This window comes from Notamacropus eugenii, chromosome 4 (genome assembly GCF_028372415.1).
Source record: "Notamacropus eugenii isolate mMacEug1 chromosome 4, mMacEug1.pri_v2, whole genome shotgun sequence".
NCBI lineage: Eukaryota > Metazoa > Chordata > Mammalia > Diprotodontia > Macropodidae > Notamacropus > Notamacropus eugenii.
Window position 1 is genome coordinate 202,549,636 of NC_092875.1, and position 13,231 is coordinate 202,562,866.

The following is a 13,231-nucleotide window of genomic DNA, read 5'->3' on the forward strand; positions in this document are numbered from 1 at the left end:
CAGAGTCTTCTGAATGAAATGATGTATTAAAAATAATCACAATCAGTAGGAGCCTATGCTAATAAACATTACTACATTTTTTTGGTCATAAGAGAAAAATCTTTACAAAATATAATTGAAATAAAATGTGAGAAAAAGCAAAGTTTACTAATAGTTCAAAGAATAATTTCAGACAAACTAAAGTTAGGATTACCATATTCCATTAGTAGCCATACATTTGAAATACATAATTGTTTGAAAAATTAACATTCTGAAACATTTTGCTTATGATGTTTCAATATTACTTCTTATACATGACCATTAGATGTTTACAATAACAAATACAACTTATATATGACAATGAATCAAAATAAAAGCTATTACAGTAATTTTCCTTACAAAGAAATAAAGTTGCATTTACTTTTTATTCAAAATTCCAAGAAAAGAAATCAAATTCTCAGTTCTAATTGTAATTTTGAAAAATAGTTCAATTGGATTAAAAGGTAGGAAATTATCACCAGAAGTCCCACGTGTTGGAAACAGAGATGTTTTGTAAGCAGCAAATTTTTTTTTTTAAGACTTCATAGTACACCTTCCTAGAAATGGGGAAAAAACCCATCACTAAAAATGATGACTTCTGATGTACTTCAAAAAAGGAGTGAGAAAGAAGCAATAAACGGTGTCACCTGTTTCTAAGGTTAATTCTCATTCATGAATTTTAAATAACACTGCCTTTTAGTGAAATGTGTTCTGTCTGGTCTTATTTTGGAATACAAGAAAATATATACTGGGAAGTCTAAATGAAGCTCACCATCCAGCATATAGACTTAAAATCTTTGAATTCTGTCATAGTTTTAATCCAAGAAAATGTCATCTTCACAAATCTCATAATTTCTTTTCCATTTTCATTAATTTACATTTTGTTTTTGTCTTTAAGTTCTAAAACTATATTAACACATCTATTAGACAGCAGAACTTTAGCATTTTCATTTGAATACACCAGGGAGATCATTTATGAAATGCTGTAGCAGTAACAATGATGAACATTTCAGTACTATGTGACTTTAGGTACATATATATATATATATATATATATATATATATATATATATATATATATATATATATATATATATATATACACATATATATATATATTTTGCAAGAGGGAGAAATTAAGAATCAAGCACCATAGACATCATAATTAACATCAAAGTAATTTATTTTTTCCATACTGACAGCTCAACAGCTAGGAGATTTGAACCTATAAATAGCCAAGGGGATTTAGCATTAATTTATAGTACATGAGAGTGATAGTGGAAAAAGTGGGAAAAAATGCATCCAGTACATGGATTGAGGTATACTTACTAAATTCTTTTCTTTTTTGCTACTTTAAATATATCTAGGCATAGTTACTTTTTAAAAGATTATAACACGATCATCTGGATACTTTGTTCTCTTTATGTGTGAATGCGTGGGAGGTAACAAGGTGCTGATGGGGGGAAGAACACCACTTTGCTGAAGGCACGAAGGCTACTGATCAAACATTTGGGGCTTCAACACATACATGCTTATGTTGAGTGGAACGTAAAATCTCTTTTCTTGCATGTGTTCAGGAAGAAAAATAAGAAAAATAGGCATTGAAAAGGTATAGAGGTTCTTTCAGTTCAAGTGAGGAAATGTGTAAAGTTAGTTCACAGCTGTGCCAATTTTTTTTTTTTTTTGCTCTGTGTACTTAAGGGTTGCACACCCTCTGTCACTGTTCAAACTGTATTTCTGCAACAAGATCTGTTTGCCTTAGTTTTTTTGAAGGAGAAAAATATCTGTTCAAACCTTTCAGAGGAATTCTAACCAACAGTTTCAAAGATAATACTGTTCTGGAAAAGATTTAAATTTTAAATTTTTCTCTTCTCAGGATAACTCATAAAATGTATACTGAATGTTTAACAAAATGTTCCTTTTCTTAGGATCAACTCTCTCAATGTGAAAAGAGCCAAAAAACTGTTTCACTATTGTCTCAGCTTTGATTAATTCCTGATCTGTTCTTTATTAAGCCACTTCCAGTTTTGCATGAAAATGGCTGGCGAGTAAGGCATCTTTCCAGTTAGATTAGATAAGAGTCTATACATAGGAAAATGTTTTTGAGGCTACGATCAGAGGTTTTTTTTTTACTTTGTATTTTAGAAAATATTTTAAAAAGGTAAACTTAGACACTAAATGTGCATTGGCGTGTCATTTGGCTTGAATGCTGTCTAAAAGCATTTTAGCATTCTGTAAAGAATAAATGAAGTCAGAAGATAGCTATGGCTTAAAACTGGTAATAATCTCCTTATGGCTTCTTAATTAATAAAATCTAGTGTGAAATAGAGAGAGAAGAATTTTCAAAGAAGAATGTTTTCTTTAACTTGTCATTGTGCTATGAAGCATAAAAACAAACATTAATAAAAGTTAAAATACCTGTCATTAAAAATCTGGAGCATACTTATTAATGTTAAATTGCTGAAGAGAAAAATATTGCCTTTTATGGAAGGTAATGTCTAACCTTTAGTGTATTACATAAAAATTCTGATATTTTGTATTTCATATCAACTAATGCCAATAACAGCCTCAAAGCTAGATTTAGAACATTTTCATATACACACAATGTCATTTTAAACAATAGCTCATAGCAAATGTCTTTCTTTACTTCATTGAGGGTGGTGGTGGTTATAAATAAGCTACCCAATTGCTTAAGACTAGTGAAATAAAGGCTTGGACAGATGGTTTATAATTCTGTTTGTCAGGCTGGGCAAGCCATCGTTTATTCCACCACACTCTCTCCTCACCACACACACGCACAATTTGGGTTTATTAAAATTCATATAGGATCAAGCAGAACCTGTCTACTGTTGGAAAATGTATGTTCACTTTTCTGTTCTGTCTGGGAACTTTACAATGACATGTGGCTCTCTGGAGAAGGGGAGCATACTTTTTACTTCAGCTTTACCACCTCTTAAAAATCTACATAGCATTTTTCAAGTTTTCTTAAATTGTTAGGAGACACTTATTTTCTTGCAAATTAATTCTTTTTAACTCTTTATGATAGCTTTGAATCCCATAAAGAAAGATGAATTATCACATACTGAGCCCAAGCTGTGAAACAGGAGGAGACAAATAGAGACCCCTACTGTGTTTAACAATGTAGAAGAAATTCCAGACTCAATAGAAAATTTTTCTGTCCTTTTTCACAGACCACAAAAGCTGTTAATATGGAGCTGAACAGTGGAGGGCACTCTTGCTATGTAAAAACTAGTACTGACCTGGCACACTTAGTTTGATCTATTCAGTGGCCCAAATCTCGAATTTGTTAAGTAACAACCACCTGTGGCACAGTCACCAACTGTCTTCTGTTGAAAACGTTTGCAGTTTTTTTTAATCTGTGCAGCAAAGCGCTAGTTCAGGAAAACACTGGCTCCTTTATGTACTTATGCAGATGTGGGATAGTTACAACACTCACAATTTGTTTTAACTATCTGAACACGATGTTGTGTCAAATAATAGGATGCTTGTTTTATTTCAGGTTTACACAATAGGCCTTTCATGTTGATGTAACCATAATTCGAATGTATCCACATATATCACTCTTTGTGCTTAATTAAATATATATGAGCCTAAAAATGTTAAATTGATATTAAAATTTGAAGTCAGATTTCAGGGGGCCACCCTTGAGATTATGCTGAGTGCTTGTGGCTTTGCTTGTTGACAAGTTTTACCCTACCATACACAGTCCTATAAATTTAACAAATAAATTGAAATCTGTTCTTTCATAGCATGCCTGCTTGAGAAAGTTTTCAATAACCTAGGTACTGAATTTTGAAAACCTGGTTATTTTAGAGTTCACTATACATAAAAACAAAGTCATCTACCTCCCAACAATAACAACCAAACAGTAAAACCAACAGTAATAAACCAATACCACCTCAAACTCGTGAAAATCCAGCATGGTCTAAATGAATATAATAATAAAAGGGGGAAAAACATGGTAAGCTAAAGTAATAACTGGAAGCAAAATCACTTCTATCACTTATTGGTGCTTGTACTGAAATGCTATGTTTAAGTGCATGAGATTTACATGTGGTAAAAACAAAAACAGAAACTCTAAAACATCCTACCACAAGATGAAAAAAAGTATTTGTTACCACTTGTCACTGAAGCAAATGAGTCTCTGCCTTACATACAAATCACGCAATAGAATTATCAAATAGTGCTATTAAGAGATCACTCTCGAAATAATGAATAATAATGCAGAGGAATTAAGACAAAATACTATGGCACCTGCAGGGTTAATTAAACAGTTCAAGATGTAGGAGCTGTACAAAAGAAAACCTTTTTTTCCTTCTTTAAGAACTGTAAACACTTGTGCTGAACTAGATGGGCATTTGATAAGCTGTGCAGCATGTAGCAAACTCACAGGGATCTCTAGTTAACACTCAAATGCAGTGTTAACACTTAACAGAACAGTGGTAAGCCGTGCTGCCAAGGTCAACTGCACACATGTACTAATTGTATTATGAGCTTGACATCTAGTGGCCACCCCTGGCAGGGCAAAGCAGGCAAAGGTTAAATCAGCAAGGCTTGTCAAAGCACTTCTAACTACCCACCCTCAGGGAGAGTCCATCGGAAGCTAGCAGGCATTCGATGCAATCCCACCTTTTCATTGACACCAAAGACTTTCTATAGGACACTAGACACTAATGCACAGAAAATGCAAAAGGGGTAGGGGTCTTACTTAAATAGCAACCTAATCTGCTCTTACTTTGCAGAAAGAAGGCAGGCATAGGATGTAAAGCTTTCAAATACCTTATTGTTTTTGTCAGTACTTATTTATCTTTTTTTAAACCTACATGTTGCTAGTCTTTAAGTTATTAGAAAAAAAATCAACCTTAAGATAAATTATAAGTATTATTCATACTCTTATTTTTTTCTAACTGGCTATTTGCACTATGTGGTTCATTGTAAGTGATTTTAACATGCATGTATGTATATATTCTTTTACATTTTCTGTAACTTATAAGATGACTTCATAAAATGATTTTTACTTTTCCATTTTTCTCTTTGTTTTATTGGAAATTATGTAGCACATAAGCTACATTTAAAAGGAACACAGCTGAAATTTACACTGAAATTGAAAGTGGAGAAAAATTGTAGTTAGATTTTATAAAAGTAATTAAAATTAATACTTAAGATATTAGAATTCTGTATCCATTTTATGATTTAATAAATGTGTCAAAAGTTACCTAATTTAATGTAATTGCAGACCTGTTCCATCATCAGCAGATGTGATTCATATCCTGACTGGACAGCCTATAGATATGCCTGTCCTGGTGTATAAGCAGTCTCAGATCAGGTAGATGGAAAACAAAATGAAATGAAATCATCTAGGTATGATAAGTATTATTTTAAAATTGCATCAATGGAAAATTTTAAATTGTTTTGCATCACCATAAAATGCTCCTGGCTCTTATCAAGAATGTCACAAGAAATGCAGATAACGGCAGTTAAAAATATTCGCTGAAATGAAAAGGTATGTCAGCACTTACATTTAAGGATGTGAAACTTGCAAAGATGGTCACTAAAAAGAAAATATAGCTATCTATGCCTTTGCTGGATTCTCAAGGAAGAGAAAATATTCTTATAGCCACCTTGAAATGAATTGTAGAACTTCTAAGAGATTAGCAGCCCAAGATGAAATCTGACCCACTTTTGCCTGCTTTTTCCATCATCTTGTGTACAACAATCAACTTTGTAAGTAATTCCTGCTGTTAACCCACAGTATTTTTTTCCTGACTCTGAATGTTATAAGAATGATCTAATGCACATTTATTTTCTGCAAAGTTTTAAGATGAATGGTACTTAAGGATTTTCTTAACTTTGTTCAACAACTATTCTTTCAATTAGTTGTCAGTGACAACTAATTGGCCATTCTTCTGTTCAGTATTAAAATGATCTGTCTTAAAAATCACACAAGTAATCTTGGTGTGTTTCATTAAAAGTGTTTGTAAATTTATCTTTTCCTATTTGCCGGTTACTCTTACTTTTTATGTTTCTGAGAAAACAATTATCCTTCTGTGGTAGCAAGTTATATCTATTGTTTCCTTTTGGTATGTTGAATTGTAAATGTATGTGTCAACAATGCATGTTTGTATGAGAAACAGTCTAGGCAAAACATGCAAGTTAAAAGATAAAAGAAATGGGTTTATCTACAGTGAATTTGTCTTTTTTTCCCTTAATTTAAAAAGTTCATTAAATAAAAGTGTTAAAATTCCAAATCACATATTCTTCATCACTAAAAGGATCTTCTGAATTATTTTCACATTATCATACCTATGCTGGGAAAAAAAGGCCGCATTAAACTTTGGGATAATTATTGCCAGTATTTTTTTTAAAAGTTAAATTAAAAATCATCTCAAGTTGGGAAATATTCACATACTTATATTTCCCCCTTTAAATTGCAACAGGAATTTTCTAAGTTGTTTTAGTAAAATGAAATATTTCTATCATCCACATATAGGATATCTTGGTAAGTGCCTATTAGAAGTGCTTGGTAGAAGTTTTATTGGCAACAAAACATTTAATTAATTTTTCTGAGAGTAAAATTCTCAGCAGACAAAAAAATTTCCTTACTTGATGGCATGAATTTAATGGAATCTGAAACCTGTCTCCTATTTGCTACTAATTCTCAGTGAGAGAAAAAATAAGTCATTTGTTGAGTTCATTTTTTGAAAGAGTTGCTTTAATGGATATGTAAGGAATAAGTGCTGAAATAAATTGTCACAAAATGTAGAATGGAATAACTTTTGAACTTAACATGTATGAAATTTGCCAGAATTATTTTTGTCATCCTAGAGCAGTGATTATTAAAAAAAAGTCCTTGCAATTAATTTATAGCATTGTTAGGTGATTATTCCAGCTTACATAATCATATTTTTTGTGATCTCATAAAGTAAAACTTTATAAAGAATATAGAAGAATTTATTTTTTATATTTATTTTTACATTGTCAGTTTTTAGTCTGGTTTTGTATGTTACCACCAAAAGTTATCAGAAAAATTTCAATACCCATTTGTACAGAATGACCTTCCCAACTATCTTCAAATTTCCTAATGTTGTTCAATGTATAAAAACAGCTCTATCATTTTAGTGTGCATATTCCCAAGTGGCTTAAAAGAATATAGTTTATTGTAACATTCCAACTTCAATCTCACTTCCCAAGGTGACTGCCTCACATGTAACTTCATACTGTGGACTCATGTTTATCTTCCATTGTATTTGCCAAAAATTAAGATGGGGGGAGGGGTTGTAGTTGATAATTTTACTTTTCAAAGGTACCTATCTCTTCTTTAAGTATTTTATTTAATTATATGAGGGTAACAGCAATCAATACGACCTATATATGTAATTTTAAAAAAATTCTTTAGGTCAATAGAGAACAATCACCATGTTCCAGGAATAACTAGCTAGCAAAAGTGTTAAAGCAAAGAAATTGTTTTAGTGGTTGGCCTAAACTGCCTTTTAAACAAGCCTCTAAGAAGATTATTTTTGGCCTGTTGCAAAATGTGAACATGGACTGTGGCAAAATCTTGATGATGACTGTGAATGGTTGTAAAAAACAGAACAAAATAAAATAAAACCAAATCCATTAATACACATAGATCCACAAAGCCCTGACACCATAAATTTGATTTCTAAAATGAATACAAATATAAATATTTTCAACTTTTCATTTAGTATAGTAATAATAAAGTAATTCATTACAAAACTTGTAAATTATTTACCCCATTTCAGGTCTCCTAATGTGTGCTACATATCCCTCAACATGTTTACATCATTAAGTTTACCGTGTTCACTTTTCTGAAATAAAATTTTAAAAAGAATAGTTTTGCCCCAGCCTGTTTATTGTTCACTACAAGGGGTTTTACTCTATTAACTGAAATATGCTTTAATAAAAGAAGATATAGCACATTTTGATAACAGCCTTCCAAAGCTGAGAAGTATTTACATTGTTGCATTTTGGGGTTGCTGTGAAAGCCGATTTTAAGCTATTCAGGAACCACAATAATAACGCTTTAAAATTCCTCACTGGGATGCAATGTAGTTCTTTTGAAGGAAAGACTGTCTTTCTCATTCGGCAGAAATAAATCCATTCATTTGATCATGTAGTCATTGAGGGCAATACAAAACAAACCAAGTGTGAGAAATTCTATGTGATGAAGTAAACAAAAAAAAAAAAAACCATTTCCATGACAAAAAGATTCTTTGTCCTTAATCTACCCACCATATGCAAGCGTTTCTTTTTTCTTTTCTTTTTTCTTTCTTTTCTTTTCTTTTTTTAAAGCATATCTCCTGTTTTAATCTTGGGTGACTTGGTTACATAGATAAGACTCCACCACCACCACAACCACCACCACCAAAAAACCAAAACCAAAACTAGTTTAACAATTTTCTATAATCCATTAATTCTACAGGAGTGCCAGAACACTGATAATATTATTAAGAATTTAAAAGGTTTCCTTCTCTCCCTGGATACGGAACTATTGGTGCTCCAAACTTTAAAACACTATAATAAACTCTAAAACCTCTTCTCTCTGACCTTCCTAGGACTGTATCTAATTTTTTTTACTATTTAAATTCTATCGTAAAACGTCTCTAATCTGCTCGACTGGCAATACTATTATGCAAAAATATGGTCAATTAAAAACAATTTATTTCATAAAAGAGAGTTTAGCTGCTCTACAGCAATGCGCCTGCTATCTAAAAGGCTTCTGCCCAGTAGCAACAGCGTCCTACTTATCCTTCCTTTCCAAGCACTCCAGAGGCTGTGGTAGCCCTGTGGCGGTGGGCTTGCAATTTTGCCAGTCCGACAGATGTTTTTAACCTGATGAAGTAGATTTGTACTGCCCCAAACATCAAGGTTATAAAGTTCAGCTTCAATAAGTCAAAAATCCATGTCAGCCTCCAAATTTCATGTAGCTCGACCCCATCATATACACTTACACACACACATTCTCCCCTTTCTTTTTCAGTTTGAAAGTAGTTAGAACGAATGGTCTCCTTGGGGCAAAATAAATGCTTTTGGTAACGGAAAGGGTACTTAAATACAAATGTCTCATTTCTGGGTACGGAAAGAGAATGAAAAGAAAGGGCAGGAAGAAATACTTAAAAATCAACAAAATACTCCAAGGAAAGAAAGCCTCTAATCTACAAGACTGTCATAAAAGTCGTACATCTCAGCTCCCAAGTTGATTTGCAAAGCGCACTTGCAGTTTTAATACAAATTATATGACAAACTCGGAAAACTTTTATCACTTCAGAAAGGGGAAATGTGTGGTAATCGCAAATAAGATCTTTACTCGAAAAAAATCAATTATTTCTTGGCCTGTTGGTCAATTTTAGAAAAGCTCATTCAGTATTTGGAAACAGGAGTTGTGAGCAAAACAAGGGAAGGCCTGAGTTAAGTAAAAGCGAAGGTGGCGGTGGCTCACAAATGCAGCCAGGATACAAAACAATCACAAAACTAATAATGTAGGAGAAGCCAGATGAGGGACTTGAAACCAGAAAGGGAACAAAGATGGCAGTGAATGTTGCTTAAGAGTCCTTATGGGCAGTCCTTTCCCTGCTTCCTCACCTCGGAAAAACTCCGCTGCCCCAAATCAGTCAAACCACATTGGAGTTCCCTATTCCATTCTTGATGCCTTCTCAAGAGACAGCCCCTCCTTTTTTCCCCGAACCCCTTTGCTTGTTCTGGACCGAAATCCCTTCCTCCTCTAGATCCACAAATTTAGAGGTGAGGGGAAAAGAAACAAATTTGTCCTGAAAAACGCTTCACACTTAAGGGAACCTCTCGGCCACCAGCTACGCCTGCCGGTGAATGTAGGAGAAGGGCAGGAGGTCTTAGGAGGGGGCGGAGGAGAAATCTGGCGGAGGTGGGGGGTGGGGGTGGTGGAGAGCGAATCCTCGGTGTCTTTCCACACCCAATGCTTCAGTTGCTAAAAGCAGGCATCCCCAGGGAGAAAGCTTTCCCCAAGAGAAGTTACAGCCACTGCATCCACCACCACCTCTGGAGTTGCCGGTGCTGTTATGTGGATGTGGATGTGTGTGTGTGTGTGTGTGTGTGTGTGTGTGTGTATGTGTGTGTGTGTGAAGACAAGCGGTTTGTGGCGAGTGTGCATGGAAGAGAGTGTTGAAAAGGAGCTGTTTCCGGAATCTGTCCCCCCACTTACTCCCTCTTTCCAAGACTCCCCTCCCTCCCCATTTCCCCAGCCCAATCCTCCTTGTCCTCGGCATTCCCGGCTGAGAGGCGGCGGTGGTCACTGCTGCCTCAGTGCACAAGCTGAAACAGAAGCGATACACATACCCACACGCACACGCACACGCACAGACATAGAGAAAGCCAGGGAAAGAAGAGAGGAGAGGAGAAAAGAAAGGGAAGATAACAGAGTTCCCAGCAGTCCATTAACTTTCCGCCTAAGAACCGCAAACACCCTCACACACAATTTAAAGCCCCTCCTCCCACCACCTCTTTCCCAAATTCTCGTACCCTAGGGGCAATCAGGGTACTATGAAATGAAACTAGAAGAAAGGGAAATTGACTTGCGGACTGTGAGCTGTCCCGGGTGCCAGCTCCCTTTTCTTCTACACACTTGCTCTCTAACTCAACAGTCTGATAATTGCACCCCTCCCCCTGTCTTTCCTGAAACTCCTGAAACCAAACGCACTCCCCGAGCAGATTCAACTAAGGAAGGTGTCTTCTCAGCAGTGGGGAAACCAGACGAAGATCGATTTGGGCTTCTCGGTTTGGGAAATGTCGAGGGACGGAAACTTAGCGCTTGTTTTCAGAAATAAGTTAACTTTTTCTCCCTCCATAAACAACACCCGACTGCCTTCAATTTTCCCTTCTTCAGATGGAGCAAATAATTTACTTCCTACAACACACCAAGGAAAAACAAGACAACCCCCCCCAAACCCTACCCCCCAAATTTGCCCAAACTAACCCAATAACAGCCTCGCACAAAACTTCCCCGGTATGCCCACCAACGCCCTCCTCCTTTTTGCCCCCTCCCCTTTCTAGGACCCCAGAGGGAGAAGAGCCCCTTACCGTGTTCAGAAACTACCTCGGACTGCTGTAGCTCCTCGTCCGATTTGAGATGCTGGGGCTTGGCTTGCTTTCGACGAGACATGCTGCTAACTGCGAGTTGGTTCTGCTTTTTGCAGAGGCATCAGCAAAACAGCAAACGGGGGGGTGTGTGTGTGAAAATTGTTCGCAAATAAGTCGTGTTGGGGGGGAAATTGCAGGGAATTAGCTGGTGCGAGTCTGAGGAGTGCGGTGCGGCGGCAGCGGCGGCGGCTGCGCGGATTGCGCATGGGGCTGTGTAATTAGGCTGGTGAATAATGCATAGCGATTAATGGAGGGGGCGAGCTCGGATTGGCCGGGCTCCAGCGGACTCCGGCTGCCTATGCAAATGAGGGATGGGGCTCCGCAATTAGCCGCTTCACTCCGCCAAATGATGTGTCTCCCCAGCACCAGCACCTCCTGCTAGACGCACCGATCGCGGCTGGGTCGGCGGCGGCGGCGGGAGCGGGAGCGGGAGCGGCTTCAGCGGCAGCGGCGGAGCGGCAGCGGCGGCAGCGGCAACTGAGGGGATGACGGCGGCGGCAGCAAGAGCGAGAGATGCAGGCATACACACACAACACGCACGGGGCTGTGGCGTGTGCGCCCCCACTTTACACAACATGTGTGCAGCTTCACATTTCGGGGAAGGATAGTGTCCTTCCTCTAGTCCTGACTTTGTCCCTTAGTGCTCTGGTTTTTCTTCTTCTCTGGGCTCTTTCTGTCCCCACCACCTTTCGCCCCCTATTATGCACTCTCTTGTCTTTTTCTTCTTGGCTCTTCTCGCAAGAAGTTGTTTAGCTTTTCATATAACTTCTTGCCTTCTCGTGTTTGATGCTGGTGGCGGTTGTGTTTTATTCTTCTTTGAGGGCGTGGGGGAAAGAAACTTTTTCTCTTGTCTTCCAACAATCCTCTCTCTCTCTCTCTCTCTCTCTCTCTCTCTCTCTCTCTCTCTCTCTCTCTCTCTTTCTCTCTCTCTCTCTGTTTCCCCCTCTCTCCCCCTTTCCTTCTTCCTCCCTCTTCCAGCTGACTTTTGTTCTTCTTCGTGTAGAAAACTAAACCTTGGCTAGTTTTTGTCTTTTACCTCTTTCTTCTTTGTCTTGCAGCTTTCCCCCACTGTTACAGCCTTCTCGTTGGTGGTGGTCACTTCCTGTTGTCCATTGATAGGAAGAGGTTCCCCCCTCCCTCTTTTCCTCCTCTCTCGCAGGTTGAGATGACTTTTTTTTTTTTTGGTGACACTTTTCAGGTTTTTCCCCTTCTTTTTTGGATGTTTTCCTTCCCAGAGCTCTCTGTTCTGTTTGCTAAAGACCTGTAGTCTCTTTCTTGTGGTGATCAGCTCTTATTTTCCGGCAAAGATCCACAACTAAGCTTCTTGCCTTTAAGGCTTTCTCTTAGTTTTAGGTGGCGGGTGATGGCAGTGATGTCCAATTTGCTTTCCCTCCCCCAGCCCCACTATTTCACCCTCTCACAGTTCAGATACAGGACGGAAGGCTCCAAGCACCACGTTGCCTTTCAGAAATCGATGAATTCAGTCCTCCTCTCCCTGCGTAAAGGAGGAATGTGCACACCGAGGTGGCTGTTGATTTCGGGAAGATAAACTTTCAAGTTTGGGAGCGGTGTGGGTCACACGGCAGCTCCTCCTCCTCCTCCTCCTCCTCCCGCCCTCCTTCTCCCCCCGCCCCCACTCCCACTGCTGCTGCAAATGCTAAGGCTTCTAGGAGCCCTGCCTCCCTGGTCTTCCCACCACCGCCCTTACACCCCGGTCACCCCTCCCCCGCAACAAGCTCCTCTCCCCTGATCACTGCTCCGCAGCAGCCTGTTCAGCCGACAGCTGCCTCCTTGGGCTTCTCTCTCTACTTTCCAAACTGTAGCTTTTTTTAGACTGCCCCCCCCCCGCCCCCTTTAATGGAACGAGATTCGAGCAGGGTGGGGAAGCAGGAGAAAGAAAAGTGTTTGTCTTTGCTCCTTCACTCTCATCCTCTCCTTTGAGGTTGCGAATTCTTTAGAAGTGCATCCCCAATTTCTTCTGCTCCTGCTTAGAACGTGCTCGGGTTTTTAGTTACGGTGATTCGTTGGGTGGAGTTGTTTGCTCTTTTGGGGACTTCTT

At 37.9% G+C, this 13,231-nt stretch overlaps 1 protein-coding gene across 2 annotated transcripts in view; it reads right to left on the reverse strand.

Annotated features, from left to right (window-relative positions):
* Window positions 1-12,716, reverse strand: part of SALL3 (spalt like transcription factor 3) — a 23,986-nt gene extending 11,270 nt beyond the window's left edge. For both annotated transcript variants that reach the window (XM_072604058.1, XM_072604057.1), the window contains exon 1: window positions 11,113-12,716. In XM_072604058.1, the coding sequence (XP_072460159.1) occupies window positions 11,113-11,194 (82 nt within the window). In that variant the 5' untranslated portion in view covers window positions 11,195-12,716. The remainder of the gene's footprint in view (window positions 1-11,112) is intronic.
* Window positions 12,717-13,231: the final 515 nt, after the last annotated feature.